Source organism: Centruroides sculpturatus, unplaced genomic scaffold (assembly GCF_000671375.1).
Source record: "Centruroides sculpturatus isolate CEXI.00-Female unplaced genomic scaffold, Cexi_2.0 scaffold1063, whole genome shotgun sequence".
NCBI lineage: Eukaryota > Metazoa > Arthropoda > Arachnida > Scorpiones > Buthidae > Centruroides > Centruroides sculpturatus.
The window spans coordinates 59783-75710 of record NW_019385188.1 but is presented as its reverse complement, the minus strand read 5'-3'; the positions used below and the strand labels follow the sequence as shown (position 1 = coordinate 75710).

Sequence of the window (15928 nt, the reverse complement as noted above, 5' to 3'; positions counted from 1 at the left end):
TAAGGCCTGTGTTATATAAATTAATAAATAAAAATTCGTTTAGACAATTTTAACGCATCGTTTAAATTAAAGAAAGAGAAAAAAGAATAGTAATTGGTCATTCCTAAACAGGAAATTGCCAAGGATAATTGTGCATGAATCATTATTCTGGCTCGTTTCGTGTATACGTCAAAATAAATAAGTAAAATTAATAAATTAATATTTTATTTTAAAAACATTTTCAATCAAATTTGCTACTTTATATCAGGATTAAAACGTTATAACCTTCAGCCAGTTCTCATACATTGTTACTTTAGTACTAAGTAAAAGGTAGTTTTCGAGTGTTTTTACTCGTCTCCCTCTCGATTTCAACAGCTTTTTCCCTTCAACAACAAAGGAAAACGTTTCTATAGCTCTGTCCAAAAATAACTCCACTGTTTTTCAACGTATATATATTTATTTAGGGTCTGAAAGGTAAGAAAGATGAACTCTTTCTCCGAAAGCCATCAATATACGTGAATAAAATCAATAAAATAAATACTTTCAACCTATCAGAAATGATTTTAATTCATATAATCGTATCTTTTTACGTAAAAATACTAAATTTTGAGGCCCCCTGTATCAGGGGGTCTAAACTAAATGGCCTCATTGTTATCTATATCAATTTCTATTGATTATTATTAATATAATCTAAATTTTCAGTTAACAGAGTTTATAATAGTGTTACTGAGTAATCCGCTTATAATTTATTAAATAATTCCTTAAATGAGGCATCTTAGATCGAGAGAGGCCCTACTTATAATAAAAACATAACGCGGTATTATTTTAAAAAATTATAGTACATTTTATAATAAAATTTGACAAAATGGTCGTAGGGCCTAAGACCTATAAACCGAATAAAATTAAATATATGTTTTATTTTTAAAACTTATAAAGCTACTAAGCAACGTTAAAACTTTTTAGGCCCTATCGCAGGCTATAAACACGGCAATGCCTCGATTGGGTCTAAAAACAAGCATCTAGGATGAATACTAGAATGTATCGCCATCATTAAACCGTTTTTTATATTATTATTATTGCCATGAATCCCTTAAAAACTCTCATTTTTGTAATTATAGGTAACACGTATAGACATAAAGGTGATTATTATGCCTATTTGGTTCGGGTTCGAAACACGAAAGGGCTCCAAAAGTCCACAAAATGACTTCTCCAGAAGAGGCCCTATTTTATTTTGAATTAAGGAGCCCCTCATCTAGTGTTTACTTCAGTTATTTTTCTTCCAGTTTCTATTGTTTTTGGCAGAAATATTTTCTTATAAGCGATTGGTTTGACCCCCAGACAATTGCCAATACATAGGCAATGTAAAATAATAATAAAAAAGTTAACTTCAATTGCAATTGAAGTCCTTTTTTTTTTACTGATCGATTAACATAGTTTATGAGCATCTTGTCAGAAATTACCTTAAAAATGTGACGGTGCCAGACTTTAAATAACGTATTACATAAAGCAGAATGGCTTTTTAAAGGTCGACAGATGTGTCGAAATCTGTTTTTTTTCTGCCATAGAATTACCAGATTAATCGAAATTACAGTTTCTATTACCGCTCCACGCCTGTCAAAAATGAATATTTTCATAATTAACCGCCGTATTAAATTTTGGTTTAATGTATATTATTTAGCCGTTTATGCCTCATTACTTTAAGCAATAAATCTTTACATAATTTAACATAAATTGCCTTTAAAAAAAAAAAAAAAACTTTTCCCTACCCCCATAAAATCGATGGTAAAATAAGGTTGATACATGCAAACGATCAATCTATCGATTTTTATTGTATAAGAAACCTTAGATATTATTTGAATTTATGCAGAGAATGATTATGGCGTTTGGAAAAACATAAGTTTAATCACGCGAGTTGTAGATATAAAGCTATATTTAGACAGTTAGAATGTTTATCCGAAGCCGTTTAACCTATACAAAAAGAGGATTTTTCCATTTTCTACTTTACACAAGCTTAAAATCGAATCTATTGTTAATGGTTAGCTTAAAATTAATGTCAGGGTGGCCCAAAAATCAGTTAAAAACCCCCTTTTTTTTCTTTTAGCTGCTCCAAATAAAGTCCTCTACCGAGTAACTGATTTATGGGCCACCCTATATGTAAATTTTCTTCCTTTTAACTGGAAGAAAAAAAACAATTAAAAGTACAAGAATATTTTAAATTAAATTTAATTTAATTTACACATTTATATATCTTTTTTTTTTTTAATGGTGCATATTGGATTAGTGCATTCAACAGATTGTCAATAGTATTAAAAAACAATGAGATTATTGTAAAAATAATATAACATTTAACAATATTTACATTGAACAAATTCTAAAACTTAGAATTTATTTACTTTTCTCTCTTTATAAATGTGAAAAAAAGGATATATATATAATCTTATATATCCCTGAGTAATAAATCTTTTAAATATTTAACATTTATATTTATAAAATTCAAAATTTAATTTATTGCGGCTTCATTACTGTCTTTAAAAACTTGAAATTTATCACTAAAATGGCAACTTTTATCCATTTTAAGAACTGAAAATCAATTTTTACAGCACATTTTTTTCTTTTTTTTTTTAAATTTGTAACAGATACAGGCAAAATTATCATTTAAATATCCATAATAAATGACAAATTATATGTAAAAACAATACAGTATTTTGATTTATATACAGATTTTATTGTAAATAATGCATAAATAGTTTAGTTGCAGAACTTCTTATAAATCTATAAGATACTGTTTTTAATCTATTAATTATTATATGATTATTTAGCTAGATATTCATCATTATTCATTACTATGCTAAAATCTAGGAGGTTGTTTGAAAATTCCACTCGGTAGAACTGATCGGATCAATTGCAGAAATGAGGTGCGGACACAAATCCGTCCTTATTGTTCTCTACAATAGCCGCAGCATAAGTATGCTGCGGCTATTGTAGAGAACAATAGTTTACGATTATCAATCGCCCGCCTAAAAGAGGATTTGATAGCCCACGGTATGATGTAACTGGCATTTAGACAAGATCTCATTTCTGTAACTGGCTTTTTATAGCCGAAACATCAAGCTACATCAGAACGATTGCTTCAAATAAAGTCAGGGGACGTTCAGGCATAGCGCTAGTTCACTGTTAGAATTACTAAAATCGCACCCTCTATTCGTGATTCTATTATTGTTAGTGGGGTGTGCCTTGTAAGTTATCAAGTCAAGGCTTAAAACTTAATTTCTTTACATGCTTTTGGTGTATGTATATTTAATAATTTCCTGTCTGTGTGAGATGTATGTGCTGTGGTGTGATCTGGTGTGTTGTACGTGTGTAGAATGATTGTGATTGCGTGTACAGCACGTGGTGAAGTGCAATGCATGTGACCTAGTGTGTGATGTGTTATTGTATCTAATACAGTGTGTGATGCATGTGTTATTGTTAAGACTTGTACAGTGTTGTTTAGTGTAGTATACGATGTTTCTAGTGTAGACTTGTACAAGAGATGACTTATTTAGCTATAATTTTCNTTGTATTTTTTTTTTTTAATGATATCCAAAAGTAGTTACCAGTGAATTGAGAATATTCTAGTAGAGAATATAAGGTTTATTCTTAAAAGTTTATTTGAATTGTATACTCAATGATATGCTTTTTAATTAAAGTATAAATTTATATTAATATATAAGTACATAATTTTCAGGTAATTTGTTGCAAAATCACTGTTAAGTAAATTTTATACAATTTACTTAACAGTGTTTATGTAACATGCCATCACCAATTATATCATTGTAATAGCATATGTGAATCTTGCTTTAATATTATAATTATCCATTATTCGAGTATCTAGTTAGTAGTTCTCAATCATTTCAACTCGCAGCACCATAAAATTAGCCAGATAAATTTAATTTAAAATATTACAAGTATAAGATTTCTTAGTAATTATTTACTTTTCGTGCAAATAATGGTAATAATTCTTTAATAACAATTGCTACTTGAATTAACAAAGATATGCGATTTGTTTTTTTAGAGATGATCTCACAGAATCCCACGAAAACCTTAGACAATTTAATATAATGTAACAATTCTGCTGAGAACCACTGACCTAGATGTTTCATTCACAGATAATTAACCAATATAATGCCATAATTTATAGAGTTTTTTCTTTGGATATCACTTAAGCTCAATACTATCATATATTATTAAGACATTCAATATAAAAATTAGCTATTTGCTACATTCAAAACTTCGTAATATAGTTTTTTTGTGCAATTATACAATAATTACCTTACTTATAAAGCAACCTAGAAGTTAAACTTTTTAACATTAATAATAAGAATAAATTCTTGTAAACTTAAATACTGAAAATAAATATGATTATTAATAAACTGAATAAAATGAGCAAATAAATTAAATAAAAATAAAATAAAATCTAATAACACAGTTAAAATGTGCACAAATATGATTCCAAGTTAACATAGAAACTGGTATCACAATTGGAAACATCTAAAAACACAAATATATATACTTTAATCTCTTCTGTAAAAGTTTAAGGCAAAACAACATTAATAGATTATACGCATCATATAAACGTTACTGGGCTAAAATTCTGATTTTGTGGAAATAGCTGATTTAGGCTTTTAACGTTACTTGAAAACACGTCTATTAAACCCAATCAGATCATTCCTTATCCTGAATAGTACCGTGAGTCTATTCGTATTATAATTAAATGCAAGTGTCTAAACTCTAGTACTGTCAGCCTTTCTTCACTTCCTCCTCTTGTACAGTTTTCTTCTCTTTGAGAAAAAGTAGCGGAACCATACCCAAAATACAACCAACGGTAACGCCTAAAGCTCTACCCTATATTTAAAAAAATTAACGTAACTTACTTATATATTGAATCAGTTTTATTAAAAAATATAATAATAATTAATTCTTTCAATAAAATTCATGCAAGCCTTTACATCATTTATATAATTATTTATTAGAACTGTTAACAGTAATGTCAATTTTCCAATTATTTTAAAATTTATACCATATTAGCACTCCAGCGTGTTCTTGGCATATCAACTTGAAGTGGTGTAAGTGATGGTGCCTGTACACCTACTTTAGTAGCTAATCTTTCAACATACCAAGCTGATCTATTATATTTTAATACAATAGAAGTTATTAATCAACTAAGTATAATAAAATTTTATGTTTAAAACGTATAACAACTTACCCAATTCCACAAACATCAGATAAAGCATTCCCTAAGCCGGCAGCTAAAGCGTAAGTAAAAAGACTGACATTTATAAAACTGTATAATTGCATGATATATCTAAAACTATCTTTAAATTAAGAAAAATTATTTATTTATTTTATGTAAATACAAAACATTACATTAATATCATATGTTACAATTATAGTTTCACATTAACTTGACTCATAAAACATTAAAAAACAATAAAATAATAATGCGCTAGCTATATTTGTATAAATTTCTTTGTTCTAAAGATTAAATAATTAAAAAAGTTAATTTTTAACAATAAATTTATCAATAAATGACACCATTTCTATCTTTGGTGGCAAGTTTCTTAATCATTAATGCATTGATTGACATTATTTTGATGATCAAGATAATAAAAAGGTCAGCCTGTTGCTCTGAAGAACCAGTTTAAAAATTCTCTATAAATGACTTAATATCCATTAAATTTATTTTAAACTAAATACTAGTATAAAAGACAACTAAAATAATTAAAAAAAATGTAATAAATTTTCTATTACAGCGTATTTGTATTCAGTATAAATGACAGCAAAGTTTCAAGAGTAAAAACTATTAGATTACATGAAACTAAAATTAAATTTTAGCCAAAAGAAATGTTAGCTGCGTTCTTTTGGGAGAGTCAGAAGAAATCGGATTTGTTGAAATTAAATCTGTAATGATTGGTAAACAAAAAATACATCTAATTTTCAACTTATCCGGTTGAAATTAATAAAATTAATTTTACGGCGAAAAAAGATCAGTACATTTTGTGACGATCTTATTTATTTACATTTTTTTTTTGTTTAAATACACTTTTAATTGGGCAAATATAACAGATATAAAACAAATAACCTTTAAAACCATAGCAGAATTTCAAAAAGTTTTATATTTTTGAATTCATTTCGATATAATTTTTTTTCTCTATATTTATCTAGCCGAATTTGTTTCATTCTACAACCTCATGACAACCATTGAATATGGTCAAAGATGTTTGTTCTTAATGAAATTTTACTTTTACTGCATTTTTAAACATTCTTTGCTGTATATCTGTCCATTTATTAAAAGAAATTTAAAGAATCTTTCATTTTGTTAACAAAAGAATCTACTCAAAATACAAAAAAATTGCTTTTTGTAAAATTTCATTTAACTTGTTTATTAAATTATCATGTGATATAAAATCCTCCAAATGGCTTAGGAAACAACTTAATGACAAATTTTATTATACTGTGTTTACATCTAAACTATTTTACATATTATTAGTAAAATATTACTTAGATTTTTAGGTCACTTATTAAATATTTTATTGTTAGAAAAAAAAAGGTTGTATCACAACAATTAATTATTTATAAATGATCATTAAGGAAAGATAGTTTTCTACATGTATATGTGATTTGTATAAAATCATAAATACAATAAGCCTGACTAAAATAATTATCATTGAAATATTTAAATCTATCTTAAAGCAATCTTAGAAAATAAAATATAATACATAAAATATTAAAAAGCTCATTTTAGAAAATGAAATATTAAATTTTTATAATCAAATTCAGCGTTAAAGTAATGGTGTTTTTTTTTAAATAAAAGCCATTAACTGTCTCAAAATTGTGATATTCGGATACTTTGATTATAAATTAGAGCAATTTGGATTTACCATTTTAATGTAGCATAATACACGTCTAGTTGATCAAACTTGCATATTACAATTTTACGGCTTCTAAATTTAAATATTTCAATTAACTATGCTAAACTATGCTTGTTAAATGAATAAAATTCTATAAAAGCATTAGCTATTTCTATAAGAAATTTATTTACCTGCCATAGTAGATATTCCAAGCGTAATACCTATAGTTGCATCGATATAATCACCCTTTAAAATAAAATTTGTTATTTTTTCAATTGTTTCTTATTATTATAACATTTAAAAGTATAAAATTATTATTTAGAAAAAACTTTCTGAAATTAAAAAAAAAAATGATTTTAATACAGAATGTATTCAAACATTAAAATAGCCTTATTTAATGAATTTTCTTAGTCATAAGTACTTTAAGTATAAGTGCATATAATTTTTTAACAAATAAAAATGTCTATAATTGTTATATCTTTTAATCTAGGGTAATTCTTAATGTAGCAGAGAGTTGGCCAATTTTACAGACTTATCACATCTTGTAAGTTAATCAACAATAAGGAGTTAGAATCAGTTAGAAAGGTATAGACTTTATTGATATCAGATATGCATTTCAGACACATTGTCCCTCATCAGTCCAATCAATTTTTTGTAGACTACTCTACAAGGTACAATAAGTCTGCAAAATTGGTCAACCTGGGGTCAATTATTACAAAAATTCTTGAAATCTTGCTGGCTTTTTCTCAATGAATATATTAATTTTTTTTTTAAATTAACCAAATAAAAATGAGTCGACATGGCTCTTCTTTATCTAGCACACTACTTGAAGATTAGCCAAACACTTCAAGTTTCAAAGATTTCCAAATTTTCACTTCAGCAGAGCATTTACTTATAATTTTGAGTTTTAACTGGAGTTATTAATAATTCAAACAATAAATAAATAATTGGAGATTATCAATTTATATATTATTATTATTATTAATACAAAATAAAATATTGAACTATGAGGCCATTAATACAATTTATCTGTAAATGTAAAATATTAATTTAGGATCATAAATATTTGGCATAAACAACAGTAGCTATTACACTAACAAGTAGAAGTATTCAGAATAAACATCAGGAAAGAACAGTCATTTACCATTATATAACATCATTGGCAAACTAAAGAATCTAACTTCATATAAAGGAGGTCTCTTGTAAATTATTAATTGAATACAATCCTCTGAGACGCATTCATACATAAAGCATTCATTTATCAATTTGTTTCTTTCTTCTTATTTTCAGAGTTATGTTAATTTAGTAATAACTAACAATTTTTCATTTCATTGTCAAGAAAAAATAACAACGAGTGTTATGGCTAATAAATATATTATCATCATTAAATATTGAGCATAACAATAATTTATATTATCCGATTAATAATTTTGATTATGTGCTTTATTTATAAATATTCTTTAATAATAAAGTTGTATGAAACATTTATATCTGCCATAAATCTAGTTTTTTTTTACTCCTATTAAATTTATTTATTTATTAAATTACAAAAGTTTACGTAACTTTCAGCAAGAAGTAATTTTCCACTCCAGAAATTTCAGATGTTATAAGAATTTATGCTGTTTTCAAGATTCATTTTTGAAGGGTTAAAATCCTTTAAACTGCTTCAGTAAACTATTAATTCCTGTTATTCTTAAATTCAAATCAAGCATAAAATAAAACAATTTTTTTAATTTATAAACTAATGTTGCATTTAATTAACTTCAATATCATCAAATACTGTAGTTTATTATTCATTACATTTATTTTTACGTAACAAGATTGTATAAATTTATACATTAAGGCATATCAAACACAACCAACCAATTTATTTAACTTTATATGCCGTAATGTATATTTTTTTACAATTAATCTTGTTATATGAAACTAAATGTAATGAATAATATGAATTTAACAGTAAAAGTATGGTTAACGACTGTAGTTTATTACCTTATTTTATGTAATGTTTTATAAAAGTATACATGTTATATGAAATCATCTAAATAAACAATTCTGGAAACACAGATTGGATGGAGGTCCAGGTAGCAATTAACAATGCATCTATGGCATGAAAACTTTTCATTACAAAACCATATAAAGAAAATTTTGAATTTAATTATTAAAAATTATTTATTTTCATCTTTGACTTATTCCGAAACCGTGTCTTCTTTTAATTATTCTTTATTTCACAACTGTGCACATAAGATATTCCTGAATAAAGAGTGATATTAAAGATACCCAGTGTCTACTTATGCACCCAGTTGTGAAATAAAGAATTATTTCCATCAGTTAAAACCAGATTATACATAACATATATGTTGACAATTTGCATTTATTAACTGTAACTTTCATAACAAAAGCATTTTAATATTACAGAATATTTTAAAATGAAAGGAATTCTCTCTTTTTTGTTTTTTTAATATTCTAAAAATTTTTGAACATATATCTTTCAATATCTTAAAAACATAATTTAACATATGTTATATTTTAGTCTGAAAAATAAAGATTACATCAATGTAAGAAGTACTTTACAAAATTTAAAAATTAATTTAATTGATACAGTATAACAAATTAAAAATAATTATTTAGTAATTTATAAACAGTCTATAATGTTTGAAATATGCAACCTTTTGAGATGTAGAGATTTACTCTTGACAAAATATAAATGCCATTCTGAGATGAAACATAAATAAATTTGAGGCAAAAATGTCATATTTTTGCTATAGCGGATGTCAAGTATAATCATAATCAATATAACTTAATTTACTTTCCGAAAGCAAGTCTCGATACTTTGTTTATATTTTCTGCATCTTCGATAATAGCATTACCATACATAATAATACTATTAGATGAGAGTTCTTTTTAAGTATTAATTCTTTCTACCACTATGTCCTTAGTGTTTTACATTTCTGTGTATATATATTACCTGCTTGGACCTTGTTTATTAATAAGAAAGTCCAAGCAGACAATATATACACAGAAAAGTATTATTAAGATTTAGACCAATTACACTCAATGAAAATAGCTTATTCGTATATCAACTTTTATATAAAACAGAAAGTTTTATTTTCTTTATTGTAATTACTTTTTAGTGAGCATTTAGCAATGGTTAATCAGTGTGTTGTTTTATAAATATGTCATTTTTCAGCATACTGTAAGTTGGAAATTTGATTTAAAATACTAAGCTAATCATTATAGATCAATCATTTTTTATACAGATACTAATAAATGATTACTTTATCGATTTTATGTTATGTACAAAAATCAATTATTAATTCCTTTTAGCATATTAAAGTCATTGATTTTTCATCGATTGCCAAAGAATGGTAAGTGATGTAATTGTTTAGTCATTTATTTCAGCAATTAAATGTTATAAATAGTAACTTATACTATTAATCTACAAAATCGCATTCATTTTTTCTGATATGAATAGTGCAATTCTGCATATTAAGTCTAGTAATAAGACTAGTTATAAAGAGGCCAACATAGCACTCACAAGTATATAAAAATTATGCATAAAATTATTATAGTCATCTGCACTTTAAAATAAAATTAAGATAATTGTAAACTAATTAATAATAGAAACTGCTTGTGTAAGCAAAGAATAAATTGTTAGACTAAATTTTAAATTAGTTTCCATTTAATTAAGCAAACTTCAAAACATATACAATAAGCATTTTTAAAATGAATCAAATTTTCTTTAAAAAGAATACAGAAATTTATATAAATTACGATACGTTGATAATTAACACACTTCAATTTTCGTGTATTTTTAAAAACTAAACTTATAAATATTTAAATTTTATTAAATTAAAATACAATAACTAAGAAACTTACTGCTACAATCATGATAAAATTATCCAAAAAACCAAATCCGATAAAAGGAATGGCATTATGAATGGCAACGGCTTGTAGTTGCTTTGTAGTCGGATACACTGGCGCTTGTTCTGAAATTAAATTTAAGTATTTATTATTAGATGTTTAAGAATTAAATTTATTGAAATAAACATTTTTTCAAGAATTGAGAAAATTTATTCTTCGAATCTTTTAAACAGAAAATACTTTTGTATCTTGAAAATGTAAAGATTTAAAAATAATGGTTTCAAGACTTTCAATTCTCTCTAAGATACAATTCAAATAATCCAGATGTTAAATTTTTTGTTTTTAAGTTCAATCCACAAAGACTTTACTGCAGGAATTTAATATTGAAAAAAAAATTAATCTTTCAACTAACTTTATTGGTTTTAACTTGTTGAATATTACGTAAAAAAAAGGTTATATTCTTAGCTTTTTAGATTGTTTTTGCAATTTAATTTGTTTATTTTATTAAAATTTTAATCAAAATAGACTATAATTATATAATAATAATTTTTATGTATCTATGTAAGACAGTTTTTGTTTCATTAACTTAAATTTTTATCATAATTTTGAAACAAATCAAAATAATATATAGAATAATTAATAATAAAAAGTTAAATTTATGAATAAGAATAAAATCAATGTGACCTTTTTAAAAAATTTTAAAATTATATAGTTTTATGAATCTACACATTTGAAGTGAGAAAATTAAACCAAAAAATTCTTGACAGTGGAAAAAGTGCAGCAATTTATTCGGTGAACCTTTGTTGAATAAATTAATGCATATTTTTACCGCCAAGAACGCTCCATGTTCATAAAATTTTATTCCTGAATAACTTTTGATGAACAAGTGATATATTGAGAGATTTTTTTTTCCAGGATAAAAATACAAAAGTATAATTTTCTTTGCACTTTACCTTTACTTTTTATTAATAAAATATTAATCAGAATGTTTTAATAACTTAAAATAGTCAGGAAATACTAAATTATTCAAAATTAACTCCATAAAAACAATTTTGGGGATTCTTTTTTCTTTGTGATCAATTTAAATATTGCACTTTGAATAAATTTTGCTATAAATTCCTCCTATTATTTTCCTTACTAAAAGTTAAATGTCTTTTGAATATTACATTCCAATTGATACTTAAAATACAGAATCAGAGTTTCTTATCCACAAAAACTAATAAATTATTAAATTTATAATTGAAGATTTTTGATGGAATCGTATTTTTTAAATTAATCTATCAGAAAACATCTAATAATCTTTAATATTGCTTAAAATACGTCTTATTTCTTACGTGTATAAAATAAAAAAAACCATTTCCTTATTGTTAAATTATTAGTGTACATGTAACAATATAATATTCTTTCTGTCCTGCAGGCATCATCTTTTCTCATAGTATCACAAGGAGCAGCTAGATGACAAGAGACAGGGCATAACTTATTCTGGTCAAGCCACTTGTAAATTTCTGGGGATCCAACCCAAACTCAAACCGGAATCTCTCGGTGCAACAGCAGCAGCCTGACATCTCTACCACTTTATCCATCCAGCCATCATATTTGCTATATCAGATCAAATAACTTTATAGCTGCATGTGTGTTTGCGATATGTAATATTTATGAAATATTTTTCAAATATAAAACATTCCATACATCAAATATGCAACATTTATTTTGTAAATTTAAACAAATAAAATATCTTAAAAAAAAATAATAAATATTAACTTATAAAAATAAAAAATTCAAGTTAATTAAACCACATAAATATATAAAAAAATTATTTATAATTTTACAAAACAAAATTTTGTCATTATTTTATGTAAATAATTTAATAATGTATTGATTAATTAACACTATTGCTTCCTTCAATTTTTAATTTTGACGCAGATTTAATTATTATGCAAACAAAGATCCTGGATATATTTACGTAATGGTATAGCACGTATGTTTACCAAATATTTAATTTAAAATTCGAAGCAACAAATTTTTAATAATCTTCATAAATCGTAAACAGAAAAAAAAATATGTCAAAAAAGTAATAAATGCTCCAAGAAAAAACATTATGAAAAGCTATTTTTGCTTTTCATTTTATCAGAATATTTTTTTTTTTAACCTAATTATTTACCAAATTTGAAAAAAAAATCTCTTTACTTAAAAGATCTAAGAAAACAAAAGACAAACAAGCTATACATGCCAATTTTCAAACAAAATTGCATTTTATAAAAATAGAAAATTTATTTAAAACTTTCAAAAGAATATATTTATAGTGTAATCCTATTCGGATTATTCTCAATCCTCTACAATTCATTCTTTAATGGAAGCGGCTGTCACATTAATGCTTATAAATTTGCAAGTATTTATTGGCACACATTGTGTAGCAGAATATCTTAAACGTGCAAATAAAAACAAATTTTTACATACATTAACCATTAAAATAATTATATTAATTACAAATTCATACATTTTAACACTTTAATAAATTTAATCCCTTAAAATTTACTTATTCTTAGAAATATATAATAGAAAAATATCTTGCATATATTTACAAATCTGTATTCGTGCACCGATTGTAAAACTGCATCCAAATTTTGCATCGCTTCATGAAATTTCCATATTCTAAAATTAAAGTTTATTTAATTTAGTAAATTGAATTTATTATTTAACGGAAAGAGACAGATTTTGATGCGTGCGTTCGGCCATAAAATTGTGCAGACGGGCCCCAAGACAAGGTCGGCCGGTTCATTTAGTCCACCCTTAGCATTTCTTACTTCTATTAAGTTTCTTGTATATAACGGAAAGAAAGAAAGGAAAAAAAACACCTTTATTTTTGCCAAGTTTTATTTAAAAACATAACTTTTCTAACATTGTTTTGTTTAATATAATAGAATAATAATAGCATGCCTCTGTGTAGGGCCTCTCTAGCAACCTGAGAGGCCCTACAGATTCATCACCATAAAATTTACACATAAAGGCCCTCTCAAAGGTTGCTCTGAGAGGCCTACTTAAGAGGCCCTACACGAGCCATACATCAGAAGTCATGCACGAGCCCTGCACGTGTAAATTTCCGACGAACACCACGAAATTGACACATTTATAATGTAATTCTCATGCACGAGCCCTGCACGAGTAAATTCCCGACGAAATTGACACATTTTTAACGCATTTATAATCGAATTCTCTTAGGAATTTTCAGCATTCACTAGACGTAAACAAGGACTTTTAAAAATGGAAAGTCACTCGAGTTGCGGCTAAACGGAAGGCCCGACGGTAATTTTCACGCTGGGCATTAATTCCACCCGAAAAAATACCTTGGAAATACAAAATCGGTTGGAGAAAACCTCACCTTGTTTAGCAGCTTTCTGGAAATTATCTAATTCTTCCAGCAAGATGGTCCTTTCGTCGGGCGATAAGAGAAATACGAAATCTTTAGCGGCTTTCTGAGTAGCGATGGTGTCGACCCTTCGCGTGTGAACTCTTCTGTTCGAAACTCGGGCCAAACATCGCTCGACGACGGTCCTCGCCCTCCAGATCCGACTTGCCATTCTCCAGCCGTCCCTTCCCTCCTCTTCATCGATGTGTCCATATTCGTAGCTGCAACGACGCCACCCGCGGCGTTCGTTTGAATTATTAAATATCAAAACCTTCCGTGTTTATATTAAATTAAAATACGTACGTAGTTTTATCTACTCTTACATTATTTAATAATATATACGTACGGTTTAATTATTATTAATTCATGAATTAAAATCGATATACTTCTCATAAAAATGTAAGCAGACGTACTTTACCTGTAATCATGTCTATGGTCGTAATTTTTTTTTATATATATTTTTTTGTATTATTTTCAAAAATTTAATGTATTTTTGTAATATATAAATAATATATATATTTTGTAATGTATTAAAATGTTTAAATAACGGTTATTTTCTTCTTTAAAATAATAAAAATAATAATAATAATTCAACATTCCGCCGATAGATGGCATATTTACCAACATTAATTTCGATTTTTAATGTGACGTCATTTATGAGTTTTACGGCTTTTTAAAATCCCGTTTAACACGTACCGGTATATTTCCAATCAAAACCCTTTTAAACTGTAAATAAAGAATTTACGCCCCACCTGTAAGACTGCTCCCCGTTTCCAAGAATTGGAAGAACCCTTCTATTAGAAGTATTTTCGTTCTCTGCCTTCCGGCTTGTAGCAGTATTTATTGTAAACAATGCTTACTTACTGAATAACCCTGCTGTGTTAACAGGATCTTCAATTATTTATACATTTGTTGCGAAGTAACAAGTAATTTACATTACTTACAATAATAGTACCATTCATTAGATAAAAGTATTTAGTTAATCGCTTATTTTCCATAAATAAATTCATATATAGTGCATTATACTTTATATAAGCGTATAGAATATGCTTATATTACGATTAAAATCAATACTACTCGCTATTAATTCACTTTTAAGTAAGAAAAAAAATTAATTTAGCAGTTCGTCTGTTTGTCAGTTCGATAAATATCTCGAAAAAATATTTTAAGTTTGAAATTTTAATAATTAATATTAGAAATATGATATAATCTCATGTTAAATACAGTCAAAAGAAACTCATTAGTCTATATTTTATATAAAATTTCCATAAAAAGACTTTGAATGTTTTAAATTTAAAAAAATTATTTCGTATTAATTAATTAATTAAACTTGAATATGATTATTTAATATTTAATCTTAAAATTTTAAAAGTTTTTATTATTAAAAACACACTTAAAACTGACCATTTAAACTTATTTTATATCACAAATTTATACTTTCTTCTTCAATTAATTTAAATATTTATTAATATTTTTTACAATAAATTCAATAGAATTATATCTCGAGCCTTTATCAAATTATATGACACAGAATATTATAAATTTTATTCATGAGCATCTACATACAGAAAAAAATATATATTTTTTTCATAATATTCGAAGTTAAATAGCATTGTTAACATGTTATTTAACATTAAAATAAATATATAATTTGATAAATAAATAAATTACATGTTTATTTACTTATTTTTTCTACTGTTTTACTTAAGTAAAGTATAATAAATACTTTATTTAAAGTATAAAAAGTAAATATCAATATTAATAAATAACTACAGTAAATCCATAATTTTTG

At 25.8% G+C, this 15928-nt stretch overlaps 1 protein-coding gene across 1 annotated transcript; it reads right to left on the bottom strand.

Moving 5' to 3' along the window:
• Nucleotides 1-3541: 3541 nt before the first annotated feature.
• LOC111635927 (transmembrane protein 65-like) lies at nt 3542-14342 on the bottom strand. Its single transcript, XM_023381068.1, has 6 exons — nt 14110-14342; nt 10746-10855; nt 7061-7115; nt 5225-5267; nt 5039-5144; nt 3542-4863 (listed from the first exon to the last, which is right to left on the bottom strand). Exons 1-6 carry the CDS (start codon nt 14306-14308, stop codon nt 4759-4761), a joined length of 618 nt encoding a protein of 205 aa, XP_023236836.1. The 5' UTR covers nt 14309-14342; the 3' UTR covers nt 3542-4758.
• Nucleotides 14343-15928: the final 1586 nt, after the last annotated feature.